The sequence below is a fragment of the Saccoglossus kowalevskii genome, chromosome 19 (genome assembly GCF_978046115.1).
Source record: "Saccoglossus kowalevskii chromosome 19, keSacKowa6.1, whole genome shotgun sequence".
NCBI classification, from domain to species: Eukaryota; Metazoa; Hemichordata; class Enteropneusta; family Harrimaniidae; genus Saccoglossus; species Saccoglossus kowalevskii.
The window spans coordinates 4,692,959-4,707,944 of NC_140659.1; the positions used below are offsets into that span (position 1 = coordinate 4,692,959).

Genomic DNA, 14,986 nt, shown 5'->3' on the forward strand with positions numbered 1-14,986 from the left:
AAAAATACATATATATATATTGGGTAAAAAGGAAATCAGAAAATAGCTTACTGCTAGTCTAGTCTGATTTCCTATACACATTGGAAGTAAATTATAATGTATATCGTGCGCTGATGTGATTTATGGATCGAAACGCTAAAAAAACTCGAATTTACGCAAGAACTGAATATTGTATAAGGTAGTAGATCCGAATAAACACTATCATTCACAATCATCTTTCTCTAAATTGAAACATGTTGTGTACTCCAGATGCACTGTTAGTTGGTCCTCCAAGGCGTCCCCGTAAGTAAATGACTCTCTGCTACACTCACCCATAGAAAGTGTCGATCAATTTTTGGCATTCAACTCTAGGTAGAATCTGTGAAAATACTGCACGACGACAATTTTATTCTTGTATTGTGTTTTAAATAATATTAATATCAAATAATGAAATACGTTTTTTATATGACCTGGGAGCTGATATGACTGATTGTCACTGTGTTGGTCTTTTTGTTAGCCAGCTATACATGTACATGACCACATTGTAAAGTAAAATAAAAACGTTGTATACACTTTACCTATTTACACACATCGATGAAGCAAGACTAACTATAATATGTGCCCCCTGTGCAGTCAATGGAATTTGACAGGCAGCAGTCAAGAAAATATATGAAAACTGTCTGTTTCGGTATCATGCACGCAATCCTCGAATTGCCAGTGGCGAAGAACAAGTAATTGTGCAACTAGTCTCAGACTGGAAGCTCGCCGTAGCTACAAGTTAATGATAGTACAGACTGCAACTGAGCGGTATATTTAAATTAAAAACTATGACCTGTCATTTTATCATTTAAGTCACATTTAATTGGTCTTCTAAAATTAAACAATTGTGTTTATGAATGATTAAATTGAGGCCCAACCGACGATAACAACACACGCTAAAAACAGACGCTTGGTTGTAAACAATGACACGCTATGGTCATCTGACGCATGCGTAGGTGACGACTCCCCCGCTTTAACAAATACAGACTTCACCGCCACTCATTGGTTGTTAGCTGTGCCAATAATTAGATGATGCGTTAGTTGATAAACAAATACGCGATCGCAGAATACGCAATACGGAATACGCGTGAATACAAATTTACCATTTATCATAATTACAATTTAAGAAGCCTACATTTTGTTTGATGAACACGACTTAGATTCAATGACAATTAATATAGAGAGAATAAAACCGAACACGAACCATAGTACAGTGTGCCAGCATGACCAGTCCGTTGGCTCTGTGCTATTGTTCTGATCATGCCATTAATCGTTACGGTTTGTTCGTTGGAATCTTTCCGGGCTTACTCGTACCGTTACTGGCGCCTAAAAGAGAGTTTAATTTACGTATTCAGTAGTCGCTGACGCCTTGTCACATGAAGTGAGATTCTGACTTGCGTGCCAGTGAGTAGGTAAATTCCATTTGACAATGAGCTGTTATCGCCGTGAAAAATGTTTAATACTTTTTCAATGATCAGTTCATCTCCCAAAAATCCCAATTGCCTGTTTCTTTTAACAACGTTATGCTTTTTCTGCCGAAATCAGTGCCAGGAGATCGTACTACTATATTTATAAATCACTTCTGTGTTGTGTTTGTCTTCCGACGCTATTCGGAAATTTCGTCTTGAACCACCCAGCATTCTGATTGGTTAATAGACGACTTGATCTATGAGGTTAAATCACGCAGTTTTTATGCCAACTCGTGCTTGAAACAAACACGATAGGTAGATCGTTTCATATCGAGTGTTTGCCAACGGTCGGGCCGAACGAGAGCCGAGATCTCTTAGAGTTCAATTCAGTTCGATCAGAGTCAATCTATCTCAGTATTTCCTTACTCTGCCAAATAGATATTAGGGCGTATACCTCTTCGTCAAGCCGGTTATCGCGTGAAATTACGAAAGATACCGTTACTTGAAAAAGACGATTGAGGGCGTGAATTGGGCTCTGATAGTTGGGCGCCGATGCGTATGCACTGTATGTCGGGGTCATGTCGAGGGTTTAGAGTAGCCGAACTTAGCTCGAGTCGACTATACACGGCCATTGTTGCTGGCTCGAGCCGTAGGGCTCCGATAAAGTGCTGTCGTGTGAACGTAGCAATTGTTACACAAAGGGTTACATAACATATGCAAGCATCAACCATAACAGGGGTTGCAGAATATCCCCCAAAACTGGTGAAATCGACATAAATTAAAGAAACTCGCCCAATTCGTGAACTAACACTTACCGGATGCTTACCGATTTAAATCGAATTGTTTTGGTAGGTTTTTCGAATTTTTAATACAAACAATACGGTTAAATCTGGTACACGTCTGAATAAACTGATTGTAAACTGTCCATATTTGTATTTATATGCAGAATGTAATTCTTACATTGGTGTTCATATGCTAAGTGTAGTTGCTACGAAGACAATAGCATATAATAATTAACGGCCCTTTGGTGTCGAGGTTCGAAAACCCCAAACAGGACGTTAATTACCGTTACTGTTACAGTTGCCGTACTTTAACGAAGTAGACAGTGCTTCAAACTTGTCGAGGTTTAGGTGTTTCTTTTGTAGCCCATTGCGGGTTGTGTTATTACAGCGTACGACTGTTACGTAATTCCTTTTGTATAGAAGAAAAATGGGCCAATTACGTGTTGCAGCTGATGCATGTACGCATCATAGTACACTGCAGGTTGAATTCAATCACAAATCATCTACTTAGCTCGTCAGTTCGTCGTTCTGTAAATCCTTGGTTATAATCTAATTTTTGCCACCCTAAGAAATTACACTTTTAAATAGTGAGGGGAAGATCCATTACCGACTTCTTCATGAGAGAACAAGATCGTTATATCATTTTTTTTAGTAAACAGGTATTATTGAAAACAAAGAAATTTGCAGAAGGATACAAAGAAATAGTCCTTTATTCGTAAATGCTGAACGAAAAAAAAATGTATTTAAAATCTTACAGCTATCAAGCAGCGTGTGTTCGAATTTATGTAAACAAATAACCTATTTGTTTTATACATTACTATGGGTCCCATATTGAACAGGAGCAATTGTAGGTTGGCGGACTGTAGAAAAAGTTGGCCAACAAGATGAACAAACCACACTATCAAACACAACAGCTAGTGTTTCTAACCGCTAGCTTTTGAGAAATGATGAGGGCAACCAGGAATCAGAGGATCACTCAAATGTCAAGTGTACAATACATTCGGTATTTACGTAAATTAACCAGTCTGTCTTGCGTTACGAGAAACAACATTCTTTCTCGGTGTTTTCATCAATACCGCACTGTTTTTTGCTCGATATGCACTCAACAAAAAAACTACATCATGCACTATAAATTATAATTATCAAAATACTTGTTGCCAAGCCAGTGAAGTAGCGTTATGCATTAAAATACATCGTACTCCGGGTGTCATACTATTTGTTAAAAGTAATGATGGTTATTACCCAGAGGGCATATCGATAATCAGTCTCTATTAGGAATAATAATAGCGGTACTTTTTGACCGAATTTCAATCTCGCTGCTGTATCATATAGTGATGCCGATGTATTAAAAAGGCAAAGCTCCCTGTCTCGCCCAATTTGGTATCCAATGTGGTTAGTATAATACGATTCGGAGTGTATGAAGATGTTTGCTATAGAAAAGCAGTGTCTACTTACAATTGGCACAATGACAGGATTTACAGTAAACCACGTAACACAGTTATGCTAGCAGCTAGCGCAGCCTGATGAAAAAATCTATTGCTTTTGTTCTCATTAGGATTCAAATTCTTTTTCTGAATCTGTTCGTGATGATGTAAAGCAACGGTAGAAAGTTGTGCGTCTCATAAGTTAAAATTGTTGATGAAACCCTCACATTTTGGAACTATATTACGATTAAGAATTTTCTTCTCCAGAACTAGAAAGTTGTTTTGCCTAAAACAAAAATGTTCGCACATCCATGGAGATGAAAATTTCTTAAAGAGTTTTTAATTATTTGAGGGCTAACTTAACTAGGTGAAAGGTCACATTTTGTATACCTCTATACCGCGAAAGCTGTTATTGGGATCTGGGATCTATTTAATGTAGTACATGTATGTACAAGCAAAGATGTAATATGTGTGTTCAACCAAAAAACAGAAGGTTTTAAGCTATGGTATCGTATTAACATGTATTGTATCTACATACAAATATCAGGAATTCCCTATATGAAGCGGGTTCTTTGTAACTTGAGAAATGTTTAAATTACGTGGTTTATGTTTGAAATACAGACACTGCATATAGTTACATGCAAATATCACGAACCTTTTATATTTTTTAAAATAGCGGTTCAAAATGTGGCAAAATATATATATTTTTGGGGAATTAAAATATTTATGAAAACGAAACCAATAACCATAGCAAACAATTTGAAAATATTGGAGTACATAAACACAATTGCTAATATACCGAATATGAAAATACATTAATGACACCTAGCAACCCATAGCTACCAATTCGAATTCGAATGTATTCACATATCTCTTATACTTGAATATACTCTCATTTCACTGACAGTTTCTTTGTGAGTCTGTTCCAAGCAAACCACATATTCACATCAAATCTGGCTAGAAAGCTTCTCATCAACCTTACGTCAACTGTAATTATTTGAGTTTGACGCAAAGTGTACCATATTATATATTCTGCATGTGTCCGTTATTTCCCATCGTGCTGTCTGAATGTTCGTTCCAGTGTTCACCTTGGCTGTACTGTACATTATGTTGCACTCACGCTTTAAAGGTTCTGTGTATGTGTATTATTTCAAATCAATATGGGCATAATTCTCCCAGTATTCTGATTTTTTCTGACACTTCTTAGGATTTTCAACTGACAGCCCCGTTTAAGACTATTTTTTTTTCATGACCAATTGAACTAAGGCGTTGAAATGAAATGGATCGTCTCGTACGCGCTCATACATGCATGAATATATACGCAAATCATGTAATATATTAACGCGCGAGTGCTGTTACTTAGCACAACTGAGCTATTCTGCCAATGCAAACTAACTGATATAAACAAGTAACACATTTATTATCCACCATGTGGTGGATGTAAAGCCGTATCAGATGTTTTTACAAAAATACTATTAAGACACCTGGCAATTCTATCATACATTCTATGTGGTTGAAATTGTGTCCTTTATCTTGTTGTACATACAACAGAGTACAACAGAGCGTACGCCTGCCTTCTATCACTGACCACTACATCATTCTGTATTTGTTTCAATATCAAAGACTTATACAACAGGTTCACATATAATGAGTAAAACGTGAACTATGCGACTCTATAACAAAGTCAATCGATTCAGATGACTATTATTTGATCAATAATTTATTAAAAAACATTTTTCTTGTATTTTTGTTTTTCTCTTGTTGAGGTGATCAAGATGCTATTGGTGGTAGTATCGGTGTTTGCTTTCTGTTGGCTGCCTTACCAAGTATATGTGGTGGTACACGAGTTCCTACAAGACGAGAACAAGGTAGTCACATTTACTATCATTAGCGTGAATAACTTTTTATAACACCATTTCTTACATATATTACGAGACACACACACCGACAATGTACATTCACGTGACTGTCATCAGCGCAGTACTTCGTTAATGTTACACTAAACCTTTGAATAGAATAATTATAATATTTGATATTCAATAAAGTCCAATTAGGTAACGTTTCTTTCTTTGCTTTTTTGAACATGACGCAATAAAATATTTACAGTATATAAATAATCATCAGAGATATAACAACTTCATTCATTTGACAAGAACAACACGTATAATATAGCATATAACTAGTGAAGACAGAAACATGTCCACTTTCAGACGCAATCACTAAAAGTGCATTAAATATAAATAAAAACATCAAATACAATATGTGAGTTGGTTACATCCTAGCAGTTCGTGATAGTTACGATTCCTTGAACTTGACAATAAACATTTATCTTGTGATTAACAACAATCGTTATAGTGTATCGATAATAATACAATTGGTATCGTATATTTTCATTTCTATTTGGGTGGAACTATAAGCGACAACTTATCACAGACATAACTCGTTTTTGCTTTTTTATTTAATATAATCGTATCGTTGTATTAGTTTCCTACCTCTACTTTACTATTGTAAAACAACCACCAAATTATGTTGACATTGGCCCATTGCCCATCATATATATAACTCTTTGGTATAAGTTAAAATAATAATGAAATTAACAATGAATTAACAATATACACCGTCATACATGCACCAACTCTCCTGATAAGCCATATCGTTATATGCGGTAGTATTTGAAATGTTTGTCAACCCATAGTAACATTTTGAATATTTAGCACAGATGATAGATCGTGTTTGCAGCAAATGGATACATGTTAACATTTACAAACACTACACGCCACATTTTATGTGTTCACTGTAGTGACATACTTGTCAGATAGATGTATTACTACGGTTAAGAGTGTGTTGTTTCAGCCGTTTAAATACATATCATATGATTGAATTTTGCCGACAATATTGGAAATACCTAATTATTGGTGATAACCTAGACCAATTAGCGTTGGAATGATGCGTAAAAACTCATCAGACAGCTGATAATTGCACATAGATCAACGTAATAAACTTACACGATGCAATTACTTTGAAGCATACGAATGTGTAAATCAACGCCGATGTTTTATTGTCGCTGTCAGGATCGTGAGTCGGACTAGACAATGTGTTTAGATCAGATAGTTTTGACATAATAATATAATCATTTTATTTCTATGTAAATCTTCTATACACATGCCAATTCATTTTCCTTTATTTGAAATGACAGAGCCCTTTCATTGTTATAACTCTGTTTAAAATACTTAATAGCAAGATTCTACAGAGGCGATAGTGTGGTTTGAACGCTGTATGGTAACCTATTTGGCAGAGGCTTACCGTTGCATTTATATCATGTCATTGAATAATATCGCAAGTTGTATGAAAGTGTGTAAGTCTTATTTTCCTCTGCGTCATCACAATTGTATCAGTTGACAATGTACAATACACTATATGTTTCCGTGATTAGCGATATTATTTGATATAATATATTATATTATATGAAAAGGCGATCTGAATTTATTGAAATAAATTTAAGTATCATGGCAACTGATATTTTGTCCATCATTAACAACACACGTGTACTGTCAAGTAAAATACATTTACATACATGTGTGTGACATTGCATTGGACACCTGATATTCATGAAAAAAAAAATTATTATGTGTTTTCGCACACAACACAAATAACACGTTATAAAAACGATACGATTACGGATCACGTTTCAAACACAGTAATTTTCTTTCCGTGCAAGTGAGTCGTAATTTAACTGTTCGTCATTATAATACGCAATCACCAGTGACTGATTTATATGATATTCGAGGTAACGTATGATTGTAGTTGTAACTCACCTTGTCAGTTTCTTTGAACAGCGGACAGTTATTAATATCGCCCTTCACCATGTCATATATATCAGGGTCAAAGTTGATATATTTTTTGAGAGTACCACTCATTCTTATCAATTAGACGCACAGCTGTTGCTGGTACTCAACACAAATTGCCCTATGATCATTTCGTGTAGTGCCAAACAAGCAATTGATTCACTTTGTGTTAGGTAATTGGACCAATTAGCTCTGATGACTAATGCCCGCTGGTAGCAGAACATATTACTAATATAACAATCATTGTGATCAATCGCGTGAACATTAATTGTACCCTCACACCAAATGCAATGCTCACAATTTTCTGGACATGCACTTACACCAGCTGACTGCAATGATCACAAGTTTTACAAAAACTCACACCAAAACAATACGATACTCACAAGTTTATGACAAGCACTCACATCAGCTCAGTGCAATGCTCACTGAAAGTGGACGTGCACTACCACCATATCGATACAATGCTCACTGTTGTACAAAAAACGTGTTTTAGGCTAGAAGTATATTTTCACAACCTTAGTCAATATCTCACTGATTTGTTCACTTGTTTACTTTAATTGTATTTTTCTACCCCTGGGCGTGTGTTTAATTTGAGCGATTAAACGTTTTTCTGTCATTTTGGGTATGACCGATATTAAATCGAATTCAACAATGTTCGTGTATTAGTCGCAATACCGGTTTTAATTGACATTCATTTGACAGTAAAGTACGCACAGATATTAGTATGCTGGTTCAGTTAATATTTTAAAGCAATGTCCTTGCTACTAGATATCAGACGTCAATGCTACTAAGACGATTGTAAGAAACCATAGCTTTATTGCTGAAATATTACACTATTAGCTAATTAAATATATAGAGTTGAAATCAGTCACTATGTTCAACGGTTTCAATCCAAGATTGAGGAGGTTACCCGGATTGTCGTTAATGCCTGAAAGCATGTTTATAAAATGTCATCGAATACAGCTTAGCTTATTAACCGTTGGATATCATTAAATTATTAAAATGATATTAAAAGATTCCTTCCGTTTGTGCAAGGATTATTTTTGTATTTGACAGCTCGATTTTCTGGGTGTACTCTTGCCGTGTGAGAATTATTATATATTACTTAAATATAAAAATATTGATTATTATACTCCACCAAGAACTATACAGTTAAATTGTACCACGATCAGTTAAGTTGCTGTACAACCACACACCGTCATTTTGTGGTGAAACGCAACAAGTCTTTTACTACGCGTCGGGTTCGAAAATCGAACATCAGCGTTGCAATAATTTGATGTAAAGTAGATAATATTTGGTAATCGTTGTCCTAGGTAACTATTCCAAATAAACAACATTTGAGAGGGTTATTGGTTCATACTGGGGAAAGAGGAGACACCGAGAAATATCGTTCTGTCCCATGTAATCGACCCAGGTGTAATACTTATTGGCGATCCGCTCCGCTAGAATTGCCCTTATAATCACTTTTGTCGTTTTTTGTATGTGTGATTTCCAGTGTTTTCACGTATTATTTCTTATGTGATTTTTTGGCTTGGCCGATTTCGCTCAAACGCAGTTAGGTCACATCTTCACCCTAGTTATTAGGAAAAATAAGAATTTTTTTTGGCCCACCGTTGCCATTGCAACGGCCCAAAAAACTGATTTTTCTATAACTTCGCGCCAAATGTATCTCCTCCTATAAATTTAGGATAAAACACTTCAGACATAGCTCATACTACTCAGCTTGAGTGTGGACACAAAGTTACTATTTGAATTTTTGATATCTTTTTTCATAACCGAGAAAATTTTCACCAGCAACGGCTTTTAACTTTTAATTTTTTTGGCTCGGCTGAATTCGTTCATACTTCACAGGTAGGTCGTACAGTCACTAATTGGAAAGAAATTCTGGCCCACCACTGCCATCGCCCAAATGTATAACCTCCTACCAGTTTTGTGTTCAAAAGATTATGCTTTTTATTTTGGCTACATTGCGCACCGGCGCCGACATTGTTACACTGTATCAACGTAATTCCAACGCAACTTTAAACTTTGAATGAACTGTAAATGCTGCCTTCATTCTAGAAAATACTATCGCAAAACGGTTGGAAATAATAAATGTAACAGCAGAATACGTCATCCTAGTAATAAACTAAGTGACTTCTAACGACTGAATGGTATTTGCGAATTTCGTATACGGGGCCCATTTAGTTATAAACCGACGTTAGCTTCACGTTTATGTCAAACCATGGAAACAGCTAAGCGGTTTGCCAACCAGCCTACCGGCTTGTCCTTTTATTACTGATTCTAATAGTGTCTTTGGTCCCATAGGAGATGTCGAGGAATGTTGTATATTGCATTTCATGTATGGAGACGTCTAGATATTTTTATTAGTAACTTTTAGAACAACGATTACAAAATATTATTTACTTTATATCATATCTATCAGTGCGAGCAGCGTTCATTCATTAATGTTTTCGTGGGCGTCTTTGAAAGTAACACCACTGTGACGCATCGACCAATTAACGACAAGTATAAGATCTCGTGGTGACAGATTCATAATCGTAGAAATAGAACTCTTTGTGGGGGATTGAGTTGAAACCGAAATTACACGGGCAATTTCGAACTTCAAACACAAATTCTATTATCGTATTATGAGTTAATTCCTGCTATTCCAAAGATTGAATTACGTATGACAATAATATTTTTCTCACAAAAGAACGTTTCACTAAAATATTTTATTAAAAAGCAACTTAAATCGTAAAAAGAAGTATCGAGTTTCGTGTTTGAACATTAGTGTAAAAAGGTCGCGGAGCGCTTTTTATAGACAAAATCGGCTAGCAAGACGTCATAAGATATAGATCTGTGCTGAAAAAACGCTCCCTGTGACGACACAACGAGTTAGGTTGCATTTGGTTTAGTAGCAGCATTTGAAAAAAGTAACTGTTAACTGTTTATAATATAACAGTTTGAATGTCATTCTCCGTTATTGTTGCAAAGCTCATGGAATTGAATTAATTAGTATAACACTTTTAATGACGTACGTTGTCGATAACAATATATAATGAGATATGTTGGATTTAAAATCTCTATGTTGGAACACTTGTGTTAATTGTTATTCATTTTAACGCATTCAATTATTATTAATTTGTCAGCGGCTGCGGAATAGGAGCTCACCGCCTATAATTCAAATATCACCTAAAACGCGTCTGAACTAATTTCTGAATGCTCCGAAGAAGTCATTATTCATATTATTCATATAAACTTAGAGTATCCATTTAATTCCTTTAGGTACACGTAAGTATATGCAGTAATTTGGCGTAAATGAAAAATTAAAACAAAATTATGACCGTTTTAGGGCAAAACTGGTACAACGTCTACCCACAAAATAGCGCACATGATTCTAAAACGTTGCTGCATTCAACTAATGACAAGTCTAATTTTCTACTCATCAAATGAAGACTTGATCTTACTGGAACTGGAACCGTTCTTTTTTAAATAATATTTAGGATATGCATTTGTGGTACATTGCTGTTTTCATAAAAGTTCAAGTACATATTGCCTACACACATTAACATTACCCTGGCACATATTATCTTTCATGTGCGGTGTGTACTAATATTGAGAAATGCTGGCCACATTCGATTCGGACGTTTCTCACGCACATACACACATTTTACAATGTACTGAAAACAAGAATAAGTATATATTTCACATGTTAAATTTCAATTAGAAAATATCTCACTCTCTATTAAAATTTCCTTAATTTAATTATACAGTTTAAATTTGTTTTTATCGAAACGGTAATGACAAACAAAATCAGACTTCAAATCAGACTTGTGTTAACTATGTTAAAACAACTCCTTGCTTAACTGAGTTGTTTTACAGATAATATTATCACAGCTCACAGTGGTTTCTCTTTGTTCTCACTTCTAGCTGTCGTCTGCCGCACGAAAACAAATTGTATTCTTCTGCATATGGTTAGGTTATGCTAACAGTGCAATGAACCCCATAATTTACTGTGGATTCAACGAGAACTATCGCAAAGGCTTTGCTGAGTTGTTCTCTAATAAATGCTGTCCAAGTTGTCTGAGAAGCGATAACGGGCATATGCGCCCACACACCAGAGGCCAGTCATCATTTGGTAACCAAACTGGAACAACGAAGGAGACGGTACTGTGACCTTCCAAGGCCAAATATGCACTGTATAATTTCTGTCTATCGTACGTTCCTAATCTTTCACCGTCTCATCATAACACTAACACCTCTATTCTGATAATGCTCTACCCAAAATGTGGAAAAGGAATGACATTAATTCATCATTTTTTAAAAGTGTATTTGGTCAAATTTGGGGGTGGTAAATTGATATTTGATATTTTGATATTTTGCATAATGAGAACTGGCATTTTAATGCATGATATGCCTACGTATAACTCCATCTTCATCTGTGCATAATGTGTTTCATTCTTCTTACTTGCATGCTTTTATATTTCTGGTTATGACATCGTGTAGAAGAGCATATACTCCAGTATTAACTGTAGCACTTACTTCTTGAATCGTTTAACGAAAACAAGTCCACAATGTAGTCGATATCAGTGATGCATTTGCTTGTCCCATCTGATTTGATAATTTGGAGTAATTAACTGTGGGTATCATCTGCTAACATAAGTTACAGGTTTCCGTCTGATTAGAGCTGCTAATCAAATCTGTCGATGTACGTATAAATCTAGCTGTCGCGATCGTCAGACTAGGAGGTAACAAAGCGAGTCGTCGCACACGTAGAGATCAACACGCATTTATGTTTTTGGCAAAATCCAATCTGACCCCACTTGTTGTGATACTTTATTGTATTATATATTTATTAATCGATCGAACTTCTAAATGGATGTGCGTGTTGTCGATTACATATGCGTCATTCACACCACACAAGTCCAAGTGTGTTGGTTTGTTGCTTGATATATTTACTGACTGAATCATAGTTATGATAAATAAATTCTTTCGTTACATTTTTGGAACGGAATAGGGTTGCTGTAAAACATAGTAAATTGTACAATAAAATTAATATATGTATGCCTAATGACTCGCCATCAGGTTTCTCTTTGAAAAACAAAACCTGGGACTCAAATAAATATCAATCACAGCTGTTGAACAATGCGAAATATCTGTTTAAAATGAGTTGTTGGTAATATAATAATATTATTCATTGTTTCACAGAATATTTATTGTTCCGTTGATTTGTTAATTTTTATTTTACAGCCCAGGAATATATTGAAAATGAGGACAGTAGAGCCGGAGGCGAACGCCTCGCTTAATGGCGTGAATCGATGTGACCAGTGTGATGACCATCTGGATTTTAAACCCGGGTTGATTGGCGAGAATGGCAAGGTTAATAACCTAATTGTAGGACTGCACGACCCCGGGGTCGACGTGTCGTCAGTTTAGACCAGCATTATATAGAATCTAAATACAACGGATTGAACATTTTACCAAAATTGCCTGCTATGTTCTGAAAAAGTTTCCACGAAATAGTGATAAACCCAGCTAAGAAGTCTTTGCTTTGTGACAACTTTTCAACTCCGTATTCATGGACACAAATGGAAGGCACAAAACTGCTTCCAGGAAAGGACACTCAGTGCAATCTGCCAAGCAACATCGATCAAGTATGATATTATACGAATCGTGTCTGTTCAATATTGCTTTCAGGAATATATAACTTTTTCAGAATATGCTGTTTGACACCATTTTTCAGATATTCAATAGAATATTTGCATGCTAAGACAATACGCCACCAATACACTAAAAATGCACGAGCCTAACATGGGCGTAGATCAGTATTGCCGATGGTCACGAATCTCTGTTTGTTTTGTTTTGAACGAGTCATTGAGTGACAAGGACGGATTACACTTGAATGCAGAGTAGTCTAACACTGTACATACATGGCACCCATAGTGTGTGTTTGCATAGTCTTCACGTGTGTTCAATTTTAAAAGTTTAGTCAAATATTTTTCCTAATTTATTAAGTGCATGTGATGCAATCAGTGCCTGAGGCCCAGTTTCTGCCGCATATTATCAATATATATATCACACAGGTTAAATTAAACCAACAGTTGTTCGATGAATATTTTCATGAACATCCATTTACTGTTTTCACTATTATTAAGAACGCTTTTACATGAACTGATTTTTATATATTATTTTCTCGATATAGTACAATGTTGGTGGTGGTCACATGTAGCTGATTATAATACATCGTTGCTTGGCAATACGTCTCGCAACACTCGCTGTGTTTTAACAAAGTCTCTTATGATATACCCAAACTAATTTCCAAGCTAATATGAAATAAAGGTGCTGATCTTATCCCACGCTGCCTGATAACATTTGCTGTACAATAGAATGGTAAATACATGTCGTGCTGTGTAATCGTCTACATTGAATATCCAACATTACGATGTGTCGTGATTTGTATTTTAATACGTTCCACGGAATGTATTGAACGTTTGATTTACATAGATCCACTTCACTACAGGCGATGGTACAAAACACTAAATGTTGCATTAATGTCGTCGTTTTTTTCTCAATCGTGAGGAGTATTCCCAGTAGTGTGTCTGTGATTAGTCAGATCTGACGCATGTAAATAAATATGTAACTTGAAATCAGAGGCCGATGCAAGGCAAACGATGAAAGTTAATGCAGTCAGTTTTAATGTATATTTATTATGCTGTGAATAATGCGATAGTTATATATACCATGTCTTGCGTAGTTTGCATAATATTATAATTGATGTAAAGTGCTAATCATCAAACATTTTGTAAAAACTGTATTCGTAATAAATTTCAAATGTAAAACACCTTACTTCTACTGACTGTGTTTAAATGGACCTGTAGTGTATACTGTGTGTATGCGTGATTTGGTAACACGGATATGGTTACACAGAACAGGAATTATTTAGCACTCACGTTGTAATCACATGAAAAGAGCGCTGAGTCTTATTTAATTCGCCGGCAGAATCTATTTTAATAATTAAGAACAAATGGCGGGATCGTTTTATCTGAGATTTTACATTCTTTGGTTTCTAATGACATTTTTAAATATTCACTCAGACTGGTTGTGAGATGTTCATTGCAATGATTTTCAAATTGGGATGATTTGTTTGATTGAAAATCGCTTTTGTACAATTTTAAATAAAGGAAATATAGCATTAATACTCGATATCAAATAATAGAAAAACTAGCCTGTATTTATGTTGCTCATTTTCTGCAAATCAACCGGTGAATTAAACTTACATATCATGGCATGTGAAGTAAATAAATAAATAAATAAATAAATAAATAAATAAATAAATAAATAAATAAATAAATAAATAAATAAATAAATAAATAAATAAATAAATAAATAAATAAATAAATAAATAAATAAATAAATAAAAATAAACAACTTTACACGTTCAAATTTGCATCTAGTTTTGCAACATTCCACGCCAGTTTCACATTTTGCACTGCACTCGTCTAGTTAGTTTCACACTTTGAGAGTTT

The 14,986-nt window shown here is 35.2% G+C and overlaps 1 protein-coding gene across 3 annotated transcripts in view; it reads left to right on the forward strand.

The window, feature by feature from the left end:
• LOC100377103 (neuropeptide FF receptor 2-like) overlaps nucleotides 1-14,301 on the forward strand; it is a 77,599-nt gene extending 63,298 nt beyond the window's left edge. Inside the window, exons 3-5 of one of the 3 annotated variants that reach the window (XM_078006220.2) lie at nucleotides 5,400-5,501; nucleotides 11,391-11,627; nucleotides 12,711-14,301. In XM_078006220.2, the coding sequence (XP_077862346.1) occupies nucleotides 5,400-5,501; nucleotides 11,391-11,627; nucleotides 12,711-12,896 (525 nt within the window). In that variant the 3' untranslated portion in view covers nucleotides 12,897-14,301. Of the gene's footprint in view, nucleotides 1-5,399; nucleotides 5,502-11,390; nucleotides 11,678-12,710 lie in introns of all 3 variants that reach the window. The other 2 variants (XM_085493678.1, XM_085493679.1) reach the window with 2 other exon arrangements.
• The last annotated feature ends 685 nt before the right edge of the window (nucleotides 14,302-14,986 follow it).